At 40.6% G+C, this 18630-nt stretch overlaps 1 protein-coding gene across 2 annotated transcripts in view; it reads left to right on the forward strand.

Annotated features, from left to right (window-relative positions):
• The window catches only part of LOC133410320 (ephrin type-A receptor 6-like), a 136545-nt gene that overhangs the window by 12825 nt on the left and 105090 nt on the right, over window positions 1-18630 (forward strand). For both annotated transcript variants that reach the window (XM_061691325.1, XM_061691326.1), the window contains exon 3: window positions 15162-15825. In XM_061691325.1, coding sequence (XP_061547309.1) covers window positions 15162-15825 — 664 coding nt within the window. The remainder of the gene's footprint in view (window positions 1-15161; window positions 15826-18630) is intronic.

Below are 18630 nucleotides of genomic sequence, written 5' to 3' on the forward strand. Positions count from 1 at the left end.
TGTACTGTATATTTATATGGAGCACAATGTTGCATGCAGGCACTTCTCCCACATCTGTAAGACTAGGGACTCTTTTACTTTGAGTATCTACTTAAATGATCCTCTTCAGCAGAATCCCTCAGGTCCCGCCTTTCCTCTGTGTGCTCGTCTCTCTTCATGCAAGGTCCACAGTAACCCATATCAGGGATATAGGGGTGATTACATCATGTAGGTCATGGTGACAGCTAGCCAGAGTATTGAGGAAAAAGGCAAGGGGAGGCCAGTGCCTCCATGATTAAGCTGTCAGCCCTCTCCCCTCCTCACTCATCCACTATCCACGGATTTAGCATTAATATTTAAGGCATCAAGGTGAGAGGGCCTGCGGGAAGGTGTGAAGATCTTGGGAGGTAAAATAGTTTAAATCCCCTTCTCTTCCTGGGACCCAGCAAGAGTAAGTCAATCCCCACCACATTAGATACAGCCTCGTATCAGGCCAGTTGAGTAAGCCACCTTGTAGCTGCCTGCCGGGGGTGTACCAGTTGTAGCTTGACATATGAACTGCGGGTGGCTATTTGAAATGGATGAACGTCCGTAATAATAATGATGATGACAAAAAAAGTGTTGCAAGTCCTTAAACAATTAAGACCTCTTCGAAATTGGAAGATCAGAAACCGTTGCTACCCCTCATTTGTTGTATAGAAATAATAGCAATATAATATTTGTTAGGGATGTGGAGCAGAGGTACCGACAAAACAGCCAAGTTGCAGGAACAAACTGCTTTTGCAACTTCAATTGTAGTCTTTCTCATATCAGTGCACTTCCCCATGGGTCCATATATACTGTATCTCCAGAACTCTGGGAAGTTGTATCACATGTTTACAAACTAAATTGGATTCCTGCCTGCAATACAATGTTCTGTGTAGTTATTTTATGCCGATTGTCCATGTATATTAAATTGTCCTATTTTAATTCACTGTCAGGTAAAATTTATATTTGCTTAACACTACATCTATATTCCAAACCATGCAAACTTACATAATGTATGTGTGTTGATATGTTTATATTGGTATAGAGTTTATATTTTTGAAAATGTGTAAACTCAAAAGGAAGGCAGTAGCCAAGAACGTGGCTTATTCCAAGGGGGGTTAAAATTCTGCCACGGGTCCTAAAATATGGAAATTGGGACTGGGAGTTTGCTTCCTAGGTGAAGTATACATATCTATATCTTATCTTATTATCTGTGTCCACCATGTTGAATAAATATATACGTTTCTAGTTTTTACAGGTCTTCTTCCTCATGCAAGGAAGTTGTCTAAATTTTTGGAGTTTGCAGTTTTAAAATGTAGCCTCACTTTACCAATCTCAGCACCCAACCCAATCTCTAGAACAAAGCCACAAATGAAAGTGAAAGTGCGTAGTTGTTATAAATAGTCACAGAGAACACTGTTCAGCTTCAACATAATAGCGGTGCTAGGGTCGCAATACTAAGCTAGCATTAGCACTGTAAACAAGCCAACTTTACCCATGGCTGCTATGTTGGGAGCAAGACTTATTCGTAAAGGTGTTACCATGACACTAAATGGTTTTAAATTTTATTTATTTTTTTAGACTGTACAATTAAAAATTCAAAAAGAGATGATAAACTTACCAGGCGTGCAGAAATGTTGCTTATTCCGCATTGCCTCTGATTCTTCTTAGTTGCCTGAGATCCATTTGCTACGCTTCTATTTGCTTGTCGTAGTTGTTGGCAAACGAGGGATGGGCATTTTTCTTTTTTTGGGAGGTGGATATTCCGCCATAGTTTCATCAAACCTCCTAAAACCCAAGCTAACAGGTCAGCGCGAGGCAGCAGGTGTGTGCCCACTGTGTGATGCGTTTTTAGGAATCCCACTTCTCGTGTTCTCGGCAGGACATGCCCTGCTCCAATATGATTGGCTGCAGGACACTCGCCGCTACAACAAGATTGGCTGCTGTATCCCGGTAGGACATGCTCTACTGCTTCCAGACGGGAAAAGAAGTAGGTGACTTAAGTGTGGTGGCGTCAATATGAATCCCACCAACTGTAACTTTAGAAAACTGCAAAGAACCCCTTTAATCCAATTAATTCCCTTTTGAAATCCGGCAGTGCTCGCACCAACATGGTCAATTTGTGTACTGTTGCTGAAATATTCAACAATCTTTTTCAAGGAGGAAATGACTGAACCTCTTTTTACTGTGGATAATTTAACTTTATCTTGCATTTGGGTGCTTTTATTTGGAAGCTCAGATTTGTTCACTGCATCACCGTCTGTGTCTATTTGGCATAGAAAAATAGTGAAAAAAATAATACATACATTTTAAAAACGGTGATTTCACTCCCAGGCTGGAGATGAATGTCAGACTGTCAATCAAAAAAGAGCAGTGCCAATTAGTTTCTTTCTACCACAGCAGGTCTTTCAAGATATTATACACTGAAAACCATTTTTTGTTAAGTTGATAATTGTGTGTGGAATTTTATACTTTTGGGGAAATGAGGTGCATGACTGTGTGCTTCCTCTCTATGTTCAGAGCTATACTGGATAGTAAAGAGGCTCAGGGTGAATGAAGGAAGGACTGAGTGAGGTGAAAGTAAAGAGGTCTGATCTGGCATCTGCATGTAGCCACATTAAGTCCCAGTCCAAATAGGCAATCACTCTGCTGAAATATGCATGAGTCATTTCCCAATTCCCATGTGCTGGGTGCGTGAATTGGGAGGAGGGAGGGGGAAGGCCAGAGTGGAACAAAGTCCAGAGCACCTTATATTAAAAATGTCACCATTAATAGAAGGAATCAGTCTTTTTATAAGCATATACCTATTAATGACATATTAGTACACCGTTTAGGTAAATATCCGGCACCTCAATACCTTAGATTTGTTATCCAGTTGTGTGCATTGTAACTCTTACCACATGACAGGAAACATTTATTCAGAAAATCTTTGCAAGTGGCTGTATGCAAGGCAGACAAGTGGCGCTGAAAGAAGTCCAATGGAGCAAGTTCAGGGTAAACAGGTCAAATTGTTTGTATGTTATTTCTGCAAATGTAATTTTTCAGGAAAGTCTTTTTACTGCAATGTTTAACCAACCCGCATCTTATCTCAAAGCTCTTTCTGCACACGTGATATGATTAGCCATGAGACAAACCAACAACACAGAGGAAGAGCGAGAGTGTAGTTCTTTGAAGGACACTAACATGGTTTTCCTTCAGCATATTGAGTGATGGGCAGCAGTGGAAAAAAAATGAATAATCTGGAAACACTTCCCCCAGCGGAGGCTTGAGAAAAGAAAAGGTGTGATGATTTAACACGGCAGCGTTCATCCCAATGACCTCTGCCAAAACTGGGCTTAAGCAGTAGCGGGGGATTCCTTAATTGGCTTGTTTCTTTTCAGGGACACACCGGGGCCGATAGCTAATGTGCTCCCATTTGGCATCTCACTGACAGCAGAACATACCCTGACAGCTTTTTGGGCTAACCCTCACCATGTGAGGAGTACAGTGGAGGTGAGCCCGTGGGAGGTACACTAAATTATTGGGGGTTTTTTTTAGGTTCTACAAAAGTATCAATACTAAACCAATCTAAGAACTTTGAAGGATTGTTGTATATGAATGGAAACAAAATTATTCAATACTGTATATGATAGCTGGGCCATATAGCTGTAAAATGAAAAGCCACCACAAAAATCTGATACACAATTCCAATTGATATCCCCTTCTTCTCTTAAATAAAAAGAAACATTATCATTAAATTATTCAAAACAAGTTGAGCTAAAAAAAAAAACTAAATAAAAAACACTTTTGATAAGTGTACACACAAAAGAAAAGTGAAGTGGCCCAGTTTGAAAAAATCTAGCCAGAGGTTGTAGTGCTTTATCTTGAGTTGAACGAATGTCTGTTTTACTCGACTGAAGATTGCAGAGACACATGAACATGACGTAGCGTTGTTTGTCAACCCTGAGTTGTTTTGTTGTTGTTTTAGCCGAAAATAAAAAAGAAATCTTGGGCGTACAAATCATGCGAGACTGGCTGTGGCAACACCTGGCAGGAGAAGCCAAAATACAAGCCGATATACAGGTAGTACAGTAGGTTTTAGGAAAGAATGGTAAATGGACTGCACTTATATAGCGCTTTATCTAAAAAATCAGTGCCCAAAGCGCTTTACAAAGCCTCACATTTACCCACTCACACACACATTCATACACTAATGGGCGATTCCTGCCATGCAAGACGCTGCCAGGCTCACCGGGAGCAAATTATGGTTCCGTGACCAAACAAGTAGGGTTGTGGGGAAAAAATCGGCTAACTCGGTTAAGTCGACCACAAAAATTGTTCGGCGCCAAATCTTCTGTACAATTTATTCCATACAATCAGTACCAGAATATGCAGTTTTAAGGATAGAAGTCCAGCCCTCATAAATGTGAATAAAATGCATGTTTGTAGTGGGAAAAAAGGGGGGCGATTACTCGAGTTCTTGACGAAATATCTATCGGTTAATCTATTCTAAAAATATTTTGTAACAGCCCTGCAAACAAGGTTCCATACTAAATTCTGTAGGTCAAAGAAATTTGTTATTTGAAATCAAGCACTGTATACTTTCCAATTTCCCAATTTTCAATGAGGTCACAGTCTTCTTTCAGTTGCTATTTTGATACGTCAAACACCTTGTCATGTTTCACAGATTGTGGTTTATTCAAACAGGATTTGTCTCTGCCGCTGCTTATATTGTCAAGTAATAGCCTTGCACATAGTAGAGCAATCGCAACAATACATCAAACTTTGACACATCCATTTGTCTCACTCTTTGTGGTCTGAGAGAAAACCAAAAGAAGATATTGGCACGCCATGACTTATTGTATTTTGGTTTCTTAAGAGAACAAAATGCTCAATCTTCACCTGTTGTATTGTTTTAACGCACACATGTCAGGCCACCAGCAAAAATTATTTTGACGAAAATCCATCGTGACAGTTTCAAATAGGAGAGGAAAAATGGAAATACTGCAAAGCAAGATTGAACGATACGATGCTGACATCTTATACCTGCTGATCAATGGGATCAATAAAAATCAAGCTTGTGTACACATGGAAGATTCATCATCACTTGCAGTCACCGTTATTCTGTTAGTCTGTCGTCAGTGTATCATTTTACTCTAAATAATCACGAAAATAAAAAATAAAATTAATTTGAAATAAAGCAAAATGCAGACATATTTTCAAAATCAAAACTCATACATGCACTTTTTAAATCATCGTTATATCCTGCTAGCGACTTCAATTTTCAGTTGTTCCTTGAAGAGTCCTGTTACTTTATACATTACGTCTTTCGCATATTTTACGTCTTTATTTTTACATCTTCCCCATATTTTACGTGCAGTGATGGGATTGAGAAACATCTTGTTTTCTTCTCAATTCACTGCTCTAACTTATTGTGGATCCTGCCCCACACAAGAAAAGTGGGCTTGGGTATTTGGGGTCAGAGCGTGGTGCCTGTTAGAGAGATAAGATTTCGCTGGGGTCGAACAATTCGTCTGGCAAGCTTTCTAAAATGCACTTAACATATTATATAGTCGGAAGATGCTGAAAGCTGCGCTTTGCCACTTGGTCTCTCTGGCTATATGTATGCCCCTCCCTCTGGCCTAATTGATCGAACAGACCAGACAATCCCATATTGTCTGCACTCATTTCCAGTCAGTCTAGTTTAGGCACTGACAACTGGAGTCAGGTGGCTTTGGACAGAATAGACGTCTCTCCTAATTTCACCAGAAAGACAGACAGGCAGATACAGTATCGGCATTGAATTGACAGTTACATCACTGGTTTAGGCACCACAAGATACTTTATTCCCCATCAGTGCATCCCATTTTGTCGGAAGAAAACATATTTGTTAAAAAGGATTAGAAATCAATCTGAACAATTAATACAAAACTGCATTAGGCTGGGAAAGAGAAGAATACTTTAGTTTAGTTTGAATCGCCATTAAATCAGACCCGAAAATCCTTGAGGAAGCAGTTACTCCATCCATCCATCCATTATCTGAGCCGCTTCTCCTCACTAGGGTCGCGGGCGTGCCGGAGCCTATCCCAGCTATCATCAGGCAGGAGGCTGGGTACACCCTGAACTGGTTGCCAGCCAATCGCAGGGCACATACAAACAAACAACCATTCACACTCACATTTACACCTACGGGCAATTTTAGAGTGTCCAATTAATGCATGTTTTGGGGATGTGGGAGGAAACCGGAGTGCCCGGAGAAAACTCACACAGGCACGGGGAGAACATGCAAACTCCACACATGCGGGGTTGTGGATTGAACCCCGCTCATCAGAACTGTGAGGCCGACGCTCTAACCAGTCGGCCACCGTGCCGCCGAAGCTGTTACTCTTCAATGTGAATTTTCTCACTGTGGGCAGCGTTATGGTTTTATTGCCGTTTGAGTAGTTTGAGTGCCTAGAACCAAGAGTACTGGTATTCAATTTAATAGATCCCTCCATCCACTCTAGCTTGCTTTAAAGAATGTCTGCAGTGGTAAAATCTGTCAAAGTACCTAGTTCAACTTGGTTTAAAGACTTACAAAAGCACCGCGGGGACATTTATTTCCAAAAAAGCTTGAAAGAAATAAGGAGAAGAGATTTGTCTTCTGCCTAACTCCTCTACTGCTTAATATAATAAGGGAATTCTCAGAAGATATGTGAAATTGCTTGATTTTAGAACAAAATATGATATTTTTTGGGTGTGTGCTTTTGTTTATGTTCAGTATCGATTTTTACCTTTGCTTTAAATTAAATTCAAGTAGTACTGTTGAATGTAACCATTGCACTTCAGCTATTTCCTTCTTAAAGGCTCTCACAGTTTTTACAATTACATAATTTTATAAATTTGTTTTTTCTTGTATAATTATTTCCTCTTAGGCTTTTCATACAATGACAGTGGAGTCTTTGGTTTCCTTCAGTGCCCACTTATCTTTGAATCTCTGTCCTTATTTGTCTGCCACCTCCCCGTCATCTTTTTTTCTTTGTTTTCATCCCATCTCTTGCCTTCTCTCTGACAGCCTCCTCTCAACACTGAGTGGCAGGTAGTGAAAGCACAAAGCCGGTACGCTGTGAATTTGTTTGGATTGTCCTTTCAAAGCTGCGCTGAATTCAGGTGCGCACTGAAGATATATAATGAGCTGACCCTTAAACAACGATGCACAGGACACACTGTGTCTTTAAAGATAGTATGTCGAATCGAACGTTAAATGCTGATATGGTGTGATTTGAAAAGAGGGAAAGGTGCAATTGGAAAAATTGTAACAGGGTCAGTTACAGTGTTTGCTTTTCTTATAAAGGTTTTGGGTGTAGCACAGTCAAAAGAACAGTTTTGACTATAAATATTTTTTGTCCAATTAAATTGAAATTATTTAGGTTTTGGAGGAAATGAGAGAGAGAATGAGAAAACAATGACCTTTTCAAGACCTTAGGATGCTGAAGTTATCTTCATCATTGACTCTAGTGTTTGACTTCACTTGCGAGTTGATTTGAAGATCTACTGTACATAAACGCTTTTTAAAGGTCTGCTGCAGGGTACTGGTGCTACAGGAAGTAGTAGTCTCATATCAGGTTTTCTTATTTTTTAAAATGCCAACACCATTAACATTCACAAAAGGCCCCAAGGAACATTTTAAGATATATGGATACCTTTTTGTTTGGAATATACAAAAAAAGGACAACTCAACTTTTAATAAATGTTCTGTATTGCCTGCGTGTGTTTGTGCAGCATGCTTTCCTATACCTGGGAGGCCTGGTTTTATCTAAACTGTATAGTTGCACCCGTTCCTCAACTGTGTGTGTGTTGCACCACTGTGTGCAGCCATCACTTTGATCTCACATCAGTCAGAGGTTTCTGAGCACACATTGACATTCTTGCCTCTGCATCGCTGGCAAAAATAGATATGTAAAACAACGAGCTCTTCCTTCCCATTTTCCCACGCATATTTTCTCAAAGCTGGTGGTGGGCGGACAGTGGGCAGGGCGAAAGGTCTCTTGTCTGTATCCGTTCAGATGAGGAGTCACTCAGTTGGAGTGGAAATGAATTGCGCATCACCATTTAGTCAGATGAGATTAAAAAAATGGTGACAAGAATCATGTTTTAACTAGTTGTGATTTTGCTGGAAGAGTGAAATGAGTTGAATGAATGTTACGAGGGAGTTTTTTCAGCCTGGGACAGTTTACCAGCTATGAAGCCACATAAGGGGGTTGTATGACTATAAGTGAATAATTTTGGGTGAATGATAGGGTGACCAAACCACTTGGACCACTCACAATAGTCAAAAAAATAAATAAAATTAGCGGCATTACCGGTAACCTTTAATTTCTCAGTGACTCTCCATGCGGCGTTTTTATGTTTCAAAGTTATTTTCTGTCAAATGGCTGTCTGTTGTCGTACAAGAGCGGCTCCAACTACCGGAGACAAATTCCTTGTGTGTTTTTGCCATAATTGGAAAATAAAGATGATTCTGATTTTATAAATGTTCTCTTATTTCTCCAGGTACTCTGGCTTTCTTGTCAAGGCAATTTTTTGGGGTGCCTCAAACACCCAAACACGCCACACCCGAAAAAAGCTCAAATGCCCAGCAAGCAAGCAACCCATTTTTTTAAAACCACAATATTAGTCCCCCAAAGCTATAATATATTTTTTATCCTTTCTAGATGATAATGTAGGCGTGAACACAGCACTAAATAGGATAATTATTTAATGTGATTATAATCAAGTGCGCGGCAAGGTGACCGACTGGTTAGAGCGTCTGCCTCACAGTTCTGAGGACTGGGGTTCAATCACCTGCCCGGCCTGTGTGGAGTTTGCGTGTTCTCCCCATGCCTGCGTGGGTTTTCTCCGGCACTCCGGTTTCCTCCCACATCCCAAAAACATGCATGGTAGGTTAATTTACAACTCTAAATTGCCCATAGGTGTGAATGTGAGTGCGAATGGTTGTTTGTTTATATGTGCCCTGCGATTGGCTGGCAACCAGTTCAGGGTGTACCCCGCCTCCTGCCCGATGATAGCTGGGAGAGACTCCAGCACGCCCGCGACCCTAGTGAGGAGAAGCGGCTCAGAAAATGGATGGATGGATAATCAAGTGCACAACACAGACACAAGGTCTCAATCAAACATCTTCCCTGTCTAGCAAAGTCTCTATGCCACTGTTAACTATGAAAGAGGACCTTGGTGGCTTGCTTTTGCAGTCATACTACAAATCCTTTTAACTACGTATTGTGAAGCTTCAAGGCCAATTAATATTGAGTTGAATAGTTTTGCAATGTAGGAATCAATAGCATCTTGATAGGTGGTCTTGCTCATTGCCCTCGGCTGGTGACACATACTCAGCAGCGTCTGGCCTTCAGGTTTCTTTTCTTGTCTGCATTGTCTCTGCATGAAACCAAGGCTCAGAAAAAGAGACACCCGTGGGACACGGTTCAAATAATAACAGTCTTTACCCAAGAGTCATACACAGGAGGGCTGCTGGGAGAAACAACCTAAAACATAAAGGGACAGACAAGAAATCCCCCCCACACCCTCACCCCTCCCATAATGGAGAAAGAATCTCAGCTGGAGCCCAAAAGACATCTGTTTTTCTGTTTCTTCTCCTGTCTCATATCTGAGCACTGTGGCTATTTGCTTCAAGAGGGAATACTTAGTCTTTTTTTAACCAATTTGTCGTTGTATATTTATATTACTACAACAGCAATTGAGGTTTTGGGACACCTGTGGCTCATTTGGTGGAGCAGGTGTAATAAACAAAGAATCAGCGGTTTGAGTCCCAGCTCCAAGTGTCCACTGTAGAAGATTCCTTGGTCAACATACTGAACCCTAAACTGCTCTCAGTGAGCTTGGCAGCGCCTTGCATAGCAGCAGCCGCCCATTGGTGTATGAATGTGTGTGTGAATGGGTGAATGTGAGCCTCTGTAAAGTGCTTTGGGCACCGTGATGGTGTAGATAAAGCAATATATAAATGCACTCCATTTACCATTACCATTTTGAAGGAGATACAGAAACACTGGTTTCGTATCAGGTGCACAAGCCTATCATTACTACTTTGCAATAAACACAAGGGAGCGCAGATGCTTCAACAACCACTAAATATAAGTAAAATGATAAATGGGCTGCATCTAAAATGCTTCCTTTTAGAGGGAGGATTTATTACGTCATCAATCTAATGTATCTTACATGACCTATAATACTTGACATAATTGTAATGCTCGTGTTCCCATTGGGAATAATTTCCTTAGATTTAGCAGCAAGATCAAAATAGAATTGGAGACTAAAAATAATAAATTTGTCTTTGTCAATTATGTGTATTCATGTGTAACACAGTAGGTTCACACCGAAAAAGAAACACTTAATATCAGCTTGAAATATAAGTTCAACCTTAGCAGGCATTAAAGGGTCATACAGTATGAGCTCAACTATATCTTCAGTGCCCTTTGGAGGATGGCTGAGCCCTTGACCAACCAGGTGTCACTTTTGTGAGAACACTCTTGAGATCACCATGGCGATGACTGATGGCTGCTCTGGCTCCACCCTGCTGGCTAGCCATTTACGGTGATGGATGTAGGAATGAGAGGAGCACAGGGTCTTTTGGATTTCATTTGCTTGCCGCTGTTCACTTGCCATTATTGATTTAGAGGTGTACTGTAATAGGTAGTGGGACACCGTCTGTGTGTGTGCTTGTGGGAACCTGTGTATGTATGTGCATGCATTTGTGTGTGTGTGTGAGTTTGTTCTAAGGAGAAAGTGATGTATTGATAAGCAGTATCCCTAAGTGCCATATCATCATCACATTTATAGTAAGAGACAATCATCCCATTGCCATTATGGACGTTTAGTTCCTGCACTGCTGTTGGTGTGTTTCTAGCCGACATCATATGCTGCCAATCAAAGCGGCTCTTCTCATTCCCTTTAAATCTGGTGTGCCAATTGTGCACTGAAAGTCTCAAAATAGAAGATCGCAGACAACCAAATTTTTTCCAAGAAGAAATTGATTTGCTCAAGTTCGGAAGGTTGAAATGCGCAAAGTATGTTTATGGGGAACTGCAAGCAGACCTCCGCAGGCGGATGATGTAAAGTTGGCTTGGGAGTAGATCACACCGTGAAGTGGGGACTTGGAAAACCACACCTCACCCCCGAACGTTCGTGTCTTAGGGGGTTAGTTCAAGAGACAGTAGTTCTAGTACACTCACCTATTTCTTTATTTCTGTGTGATTTTATAGATATGTGATCATTTTGGACTTTCTTGGAGTTGTCTGGTTTTGCGATGAAATGACATCAGAGATGTCTTGAAATACTTTTTCAATAAAAGTTACAGTAGCCTATCAATTGTTCATTCATTCATTTTCGTACCGCTTTCTGTAGTGCATTTAACTTTACTGGGATCAGACTCCATGTTTTTGAGACATCTCACTTTGGGTCCCTCTATGCCAAAGCCACAAATTGAATATATTGTACTGTTTTCTTGGGCCCCTGTCAGTCATGGACCCTTAGGATTGTTATAATGTAATTTATTAACAAACAACGATTTTGAAAGAGGCGGCACGGTGGCCGACTGGTTCGAGCGTCAGCCTCACAGTTCTGAGGGGCGGGGTTCAATCCCCGTCCCCGCCTGTGTGGAGTTTGCATGTTCTCCCCGTGCCTGCGTGGGTTTTCTCCGGGCACTCCGGTTTCCTCCCACATCCCAAAAACATGCATTAATTGGAGACTCTAAATTGCCCGTAGGCATGACTGTGAGTGCGAATGGTTGTTTGTGTCTATGTGCCCAGCGATTGGCTGGCAACCAGTTCAGGGTGTACCCCGCCTCCTGCCCGATGACAGCTGGGATAGACTCCAGCACTCCCGCGACCCTAGTGAGGAGAAGCGGCTCAGAAAATGGATGGATGGATGGATGGATGGATGGATGGATTTTGAAAGAACTTTAGGGATCCTCAACTATATTACACAATATTCTGTTCAGTCTTACATTTGCTTTGAACCTGAGTAGTTTTTTATATTTTAACCTAAAATGCTTTACAATATTTTGCAACATGAAATACCATCTACTGAGACATCTGCTGTAATTATAATACAACAGAGTTGTGGAAAACGGGAGCAAAATATCACTGTGAACATACGAGTCAATTGTGGTGGTTGTCTGCAGGCTTGCATACACGCACACACAGCTCATTGTTTTTCTCATAAAGTCACAGAGCTGACATCAAGTTCCCCAAAGAGTGCTCACTCTTCATCCTTGGCCCTAAAACATATTACTGTACCAGTATGTGTGGGTGGGTGTTTCCCTGGTTGTGCATTCTAAAGCTGAAAGTTTTTCATCTGTCACGAAGGAAGACTAGCGTTGAATAAAGATATCTCAATCGCAGTGACAGTAACAACACAGACACACACACACACATATACACTAATGGGTAGATGTGAATGGCAAAGACCAAGACTGAGAGAAGAAAGCTTCAGGTTGACACGTGTTATGGGAATACAGGGATGAGATAGAGGAGAGAAATTGATGGATTAGAAATCAAAACTATGTACCAAGACAAACCCAAACATAATAACATTGCTATATTAACTCACTTAACTTTGGTATGCCATTAAGCCTTGGTGTGGAATGCTGTTGAAATCCAAGGTCATACATTTGTGTTTATAGTCGTTTGTGTGTCATGTATGAGGAGAATTTAACATTCACCCCACCATGTCGTAATCCTTGCATTTCAACAACCAAAGTATAGTTGGTAGAGAAAGTGCTCTAACAAGGAATAAGAAACTCACATTTTCATCTTTTTTACACGATTATGACTAGACTTCAATGTATATTGTACTGTATAGTAATGTGAATTCATGTTCTGAAGGTTTTAAGGACCTACCCATTAGCTAAGGCTTTTTACAAGAACTTTTATGTTCAGTAACTGTCGGATGAAAAGAGGGTAGAGGGGGGAGAGAACCGAACTGCCTAACAAATTACTATTTTATTTTTATTAAAGACTGCTGTCTAATGATAAGTATGACTTGAGTTTTTTATAAGATAATAGATTATATCCTCAATCACCATCTGACACAGCCGTGATGCACTATAATAAACTTTTCTAAGGGAGAGTCACTAAGGAGTCCGTCTGACATTGTTGCATTGCTTTTTGGTTTGGGGGAGGGGTTCGCTGGCTGCCTCAGTTGTCCTTCAGCAACCACTGGAGAACACAAGGTTTTATTTCCGCACTTAGCATAGTTGTTATTGTCATGACAAGGAGCTGCATTGATTTGAAAATATTTGACAAAGTGAAAACGTGAATTATTGCTCAGGTGACAGAGAGGATCATCTGCCTTGTATTTTATGTCATGTGTCCTGCTTATCCTCACAAGGGTCGCGGGAGTGCAAACAACCATTCGCACTCACATTCACACCTACGGGCAATTTAGAGTAATCAATTAACCTACCACGCATGTTTTTATGCCCGGATAAAAGCCACGCATGGACGGGGAGAACATGCAAACTCCACACAGGCGGGGCCGGGGATTGAACCCCGGACCTCAGAACTGTGAGGCAGACGCTCTAACCAGTCGCCCACCGTGCCGCCTGTCATGTGACAGTTGTTGTTATTATTTTTTTTTCAATTTAATAATTGGTGGAGAGACTCAGCAAAGCATAAATACAAATGGAAAACGATCACTAAAGGCCATCGAATGTTATGGTACGATCATGTATTAATCATAAAAGTTGTCGTGTATTGAATGTTCTTACAACTTGTACATTTATAGAACTGTATGTATCATAAGCTGTCAGCTTCTCTGTTTTTTAGTGTCTGTTCATAATCATGTTAAGAAGAGAACCTTATAAAAATTTGTTTTATTGGCTATAATATATTTCAAACTGGATTGTTGCAGGCAGTTTTGTTTGTAGAGGCTTTTGATTTGAGTTCCTTAACTGCACAGCACTACTTAGGGCTACTTGACACAAAACTACAGTTTATCTACATTCTGCACGTAGTTTGGACTTAATCGTGCATACAATAACATATATTTACAAGTTAACTAGCTGCTCATGACAAATAGTGTCATGGTCACCACCTCTTCCAAATCCTTCCCTGAGGTAGGTGCTATCGATCAGTGCAAACCAAAACAAGGAGATATTCCAACATTTTGTTCCCTCTTGCCATTATATTGCTAGAGGACTCTGCATCATTTGCACAACTGTAATTGTATCAACATTACCAGAATACTGGTAACCTTTTCTTGCTAAGAGACTCTCCATAATGTGTTTTTATTTTTCAGTATTTTTTTCTCAAAATGGCTGTCTACAGTTGTACTAGAGTGGCTCCAACTATCCATCCATATTCTAAGCCACTTCTCCTCACTAGGGTCGCGGGCGTGCTGGAGCCTATCCCAGCTATCATCGGGCAGGAGGCGGGGTACACCCTGAACTGGTTGCCAGCCAATCGCAGGGCACATACAAACAAACAACCATTCACACTCGCATTCACACCTACGGGCAATCTAGAGTTGTCAATTAAACGCTAGTCCTCAGAACTGTGAGGCAGACGCTCTAACCAGTCCTCCACCGTGCCGCCTGTCTCCAACTACCAGAGACAAATTCCTTGTGTGTTTTTGACATACTTGGCAAATAAAGAGGATTCCATAGGGATTTTTTGGAAACTCCAACGAAGCGAAGCAAAAATAAAACCATGTTGTTTGATGATTGATCTAGGGATTATGAACAGCATTCGGTGGAATCCTCGCATCTCCGAAACCATCACTTTTTAGGAAACCAAAAAAATTGCATGTTTTTTGAGCCATTGGCATTGCATCATCAAAGAGAGCAAGCCATTTTCAACACTTAAGATTGAGCAATAATTTGTAAAAATAGCAGACACACATGGTGACTGAACAATAGTATAGAATAGATTTTTTTTTTTAAATATGAAATTGACCAAATTTGGATTTAGGAAGTTTACACCCGACAGTGATGATATGCAAAGGCAAATATTACCTAATGATCTCAATTAGTGTCATCATCAGCTCATAGGACAACTTGTCAACAACTCGTTTTATCCCCACGTGACGTGAGGATGTTTTGCATTTAAACTCAAGTCATTTAAATTTGTATTGTTTTTCTTTGTGTTTTTTCTTCAATCCCCAACCCTTTCATATCCTTGAAATAGTGGGATGCCATCACAGAGATGGACGAGCACAATCGGCCCATTCATACCTTTCAGGTGTGCAATGTGATGGAGCCCAACCAGAACAACTGGCTTCGATCCAACTGGGTTTCTCGACAAGCAGCCCAAAAAATCTATGTGGAGCTTCGCTTCACCTTACGTGACTGCAACTCCATCCCTTGGGTGTCAGGCACGTGCAAGGAGACCTTCAACCTCTTCTATCATGAGACTGATGAGGCACACAGTGTAAAATTCAAACCTGCTCAGTACACCAAGATCGACACCATCGCCGCAGATGAGAGCTTTACTCAGATGGATCTTGGAGATCGCATTTTGAAGCTCAACACTGAGGTGCGCGAGGTGGGACCCATGACCAAGAATGGCTTCTATCTTGCATTCCAGGACATTGGGGCCTGCATTGCTCTGGTCTCAGTGAGAGTCTACTACAAGAAATGTCCATTCACTCTGAGAAACCTGGCCTCGTTTCCAGACACGGTGCCTCGGGTGGACTCATCCTCATTGGTGGAGGTGAGGGGGGCATGTATAGACCATGCGGAAGAAAGGGACACACCCAAGCTCTTCTGTGGGGCTGACGGTGACTGGTTAGTCCCCCTGGGAAGATGCGTCTGCAGTGTCGGGTATGAGGAGGTCGACGGCTCCTGCATTGGTAAGTTTATTAACCTTCTTGTCACACACAAAAAACAAAAACACGAATTGCTGATCAAGAAAGCTCACAATATTTATATAAATATCTTTGAATTGTGGGATAGGCTACAGCACACCCGTGATCCTAATGAGGATAAGCGGTATAGAAAATGGATCAATTATGTGATAATTTATGCAGTATAGTATCATAACCTGGCCAGACACTCAATTTATTATACGAGGAATTAGTTATTTAGATGAATAGTTTGGATCAATGATGTAACCAAAGGGCTATACTGTATATCCATCCACTTAATACACTTGAAAGAAAGCTATCCGTGTCATTGGATATTTGTGTTTTTTTTTTATATGGGTAAACTATTTTTCCTTACCTCCAGATTTCTTTTGTTTGTTTGTATTTCAGCTCTTGTCACTTAATTAATTAATTTCTTTGCCTCCCTCTTATTGCTTGCTGCTTACCCTCTGGAGATTAAGATGAGATCTAAAGTAATTTTGGCCATGTGCAGGGTTAATAGTAAGGGCTGGAGAATTTTCCTGATATCTATCTCTATATGTCTATCGATCTATCTGTCTGTCTGTCTTCTATCTATCTATCTATCTATCTATCTATCTATCTATCCATCCATCCATCCATCCATCCATTTACTGGCCATTTAATCTAGCCAATTACCGGTATACTTGGATTTTAAATGCTGTCTGTAAAATCTGTCTCTGGATTTCTATAATGTCTGGATTTTCAATTTATTTGTTTTCTCTTGGGATGAATCGGTTTCTATGTTTGGGCGTGATCAGGCATCTGTACCGTGCATGCCACCTGCTGCACCAGGGGCTACTTTGCTGCTTGCAAATTACCCACACTGACTTGGTAGCAGTTTGATCCCCAGCTGTGTTATATGATTTTTGGATTATCTCTGGCACAAAAGAGACACATTCATCAAGGTCTACTGAGAGTTTTTCATCAGAATTACCAAAATTCCTAATTTCATGGCCTGGCATTATGATGCAGTGTAGTTGCATATCATTGCATATAACGAGAACGGTATTCAGAACACAAACCTTTGCCATCCTGATTTGCATAAGTACCATAAGATAACCAGTTTGTCCTCGGAGTGTTCCAAAGCAACTAATTTCGCCATACCCTGGCTTGTATTATACAGTCCATTGTTTACATTGTTATAAGGGCCATCATCGAGTTTCAAATTTGTTGGGCTAAATTTAAAATAAATTACAACCCAATAACACTAGAGGTGCCCTTTGTGTTCATTTGTAAAATGTGTTTAACCAGATGTGCTTCTACAGTTCTTAATGATTAATCATGTGGCACTGGTTACAGTTTTCACAGAGCAGCATTGCAATCAAGACATTGTTCGTTAAAAGTAGACTTTACGCCGATCTGATCAGTATCGGCTGATAAGTAGCATTTTATGTGATAATTATGTGATGATTATGTGATAATTCGCCGATCCGATCAATGACGTCATCGATCGGCTCCGCATAAGACATTTAACCCCGCGTTGCCATTGGGTATGAATCCAAAAGCTAGTTTATATTTAGCCTTGTCACATTTCTTGTGGGGCAGTACTGTAACTATCTGATGGCTAATAAAACATTTTCAGTCTTGTCGGTGAAAAAATACTTCATCGGTGTGGGACTATTTTGCGGTGTCTCAGACAAACAACACGTAAGTTATTTGCAGTCAGTGCACAACTGAAGTACGTCGTGGGGAACGTCAACTAAATGCTTCAACACACCAAATTTGATTGGGCACCTGAAGAATGTACACGAGGAGGAGAATGCATCAAGCAATGCAACGTGGGGGGGGGGGGGGGGTTGGTTAAGGACAAGCCAAACCAACGCAAAACTCTGGACAACACCTGTCTATATAGCCGGGACAGTGAGAAAGTTAGAGTAAACATGGTATTAATAGTATTTATTAAAGTAATTTAATTGCAATAAAGTAATTTAATTACAGTAAGTGAGAACCCATTATTTCTGTCATGTTGTAATGTATATTTTGACTAAAGTTATGTCAGTGGCCAATCCTTGAATTAGAGGTCATTGATGTTTTGTCTGAAATGCAAGAGAATAAATTCGAAGATGCAGTACTCAGTATACAGTACACAAGTAAATATATTAAATGAACAAGCCATACAGTACACAAGTATATACATGTCAATGTGTCATGTAAATAGACACATTGCTCCATCATGTGATTGGATTGATGATCGGTTAACGTTTTTTTAAACTTGCTGATCGGTGATCAGCCCCAAAAATCCTGATCGTGTAAAGCCAAGTTAAAAGTGCTGTTAGATCTGGAAAATGTACACATACATACAATAGCCAAGTGTCAAAATATGTTAAGTCCTAGTAAATGAAGACTCTATTGAGGGTAAAGCAGATGGTCTTCTGTTTGTGTTTGAGTTGTCTTTTTAAGCATGTTGTTTATTCTACAGATGATAATAACGTGGTATAGCTCCACCATCTGCTCCTTATTATTCCCAACTGCATGCATTCCTATGTGTTGATTTTTTTATTTATATAAACACAATATTGTACTATAAAATCAAATACTTGTTTTAAATTGCATGTTTGCAAAAAAATATTAAACATCATGCTGTGACATCTACAGTAATGAGTAATGGCAACGTGATTAGATATCCAATGCCGATACATTAATTGGTGTGCCCTATACTATGCCTTCTATCCATCTTCTGTCCGTCAATGAGTAACACATTTGGGAATCTAAGTTAGCTGATGGCATTTTTCCCCAAGCTCAGCAAGTGAATTGCAAGCCATGTTCATTGCT

This window comes from Phycodurus eques, chromosome 12 (genome assembly GCF_024500275.1).
Source record: "Phycodurus eques isolate BA_2022a chromosome 12, UOR_Pequ_1.1, whole genome shotgun sequence".
Taxonomy (NCBI): domain Eukaryota; kingdom Metazoa; phylum Chordata; class Actinopteri; order Syngnathiformes; family Syngnathidae; genus Phycodurus; species Phycodurus eques.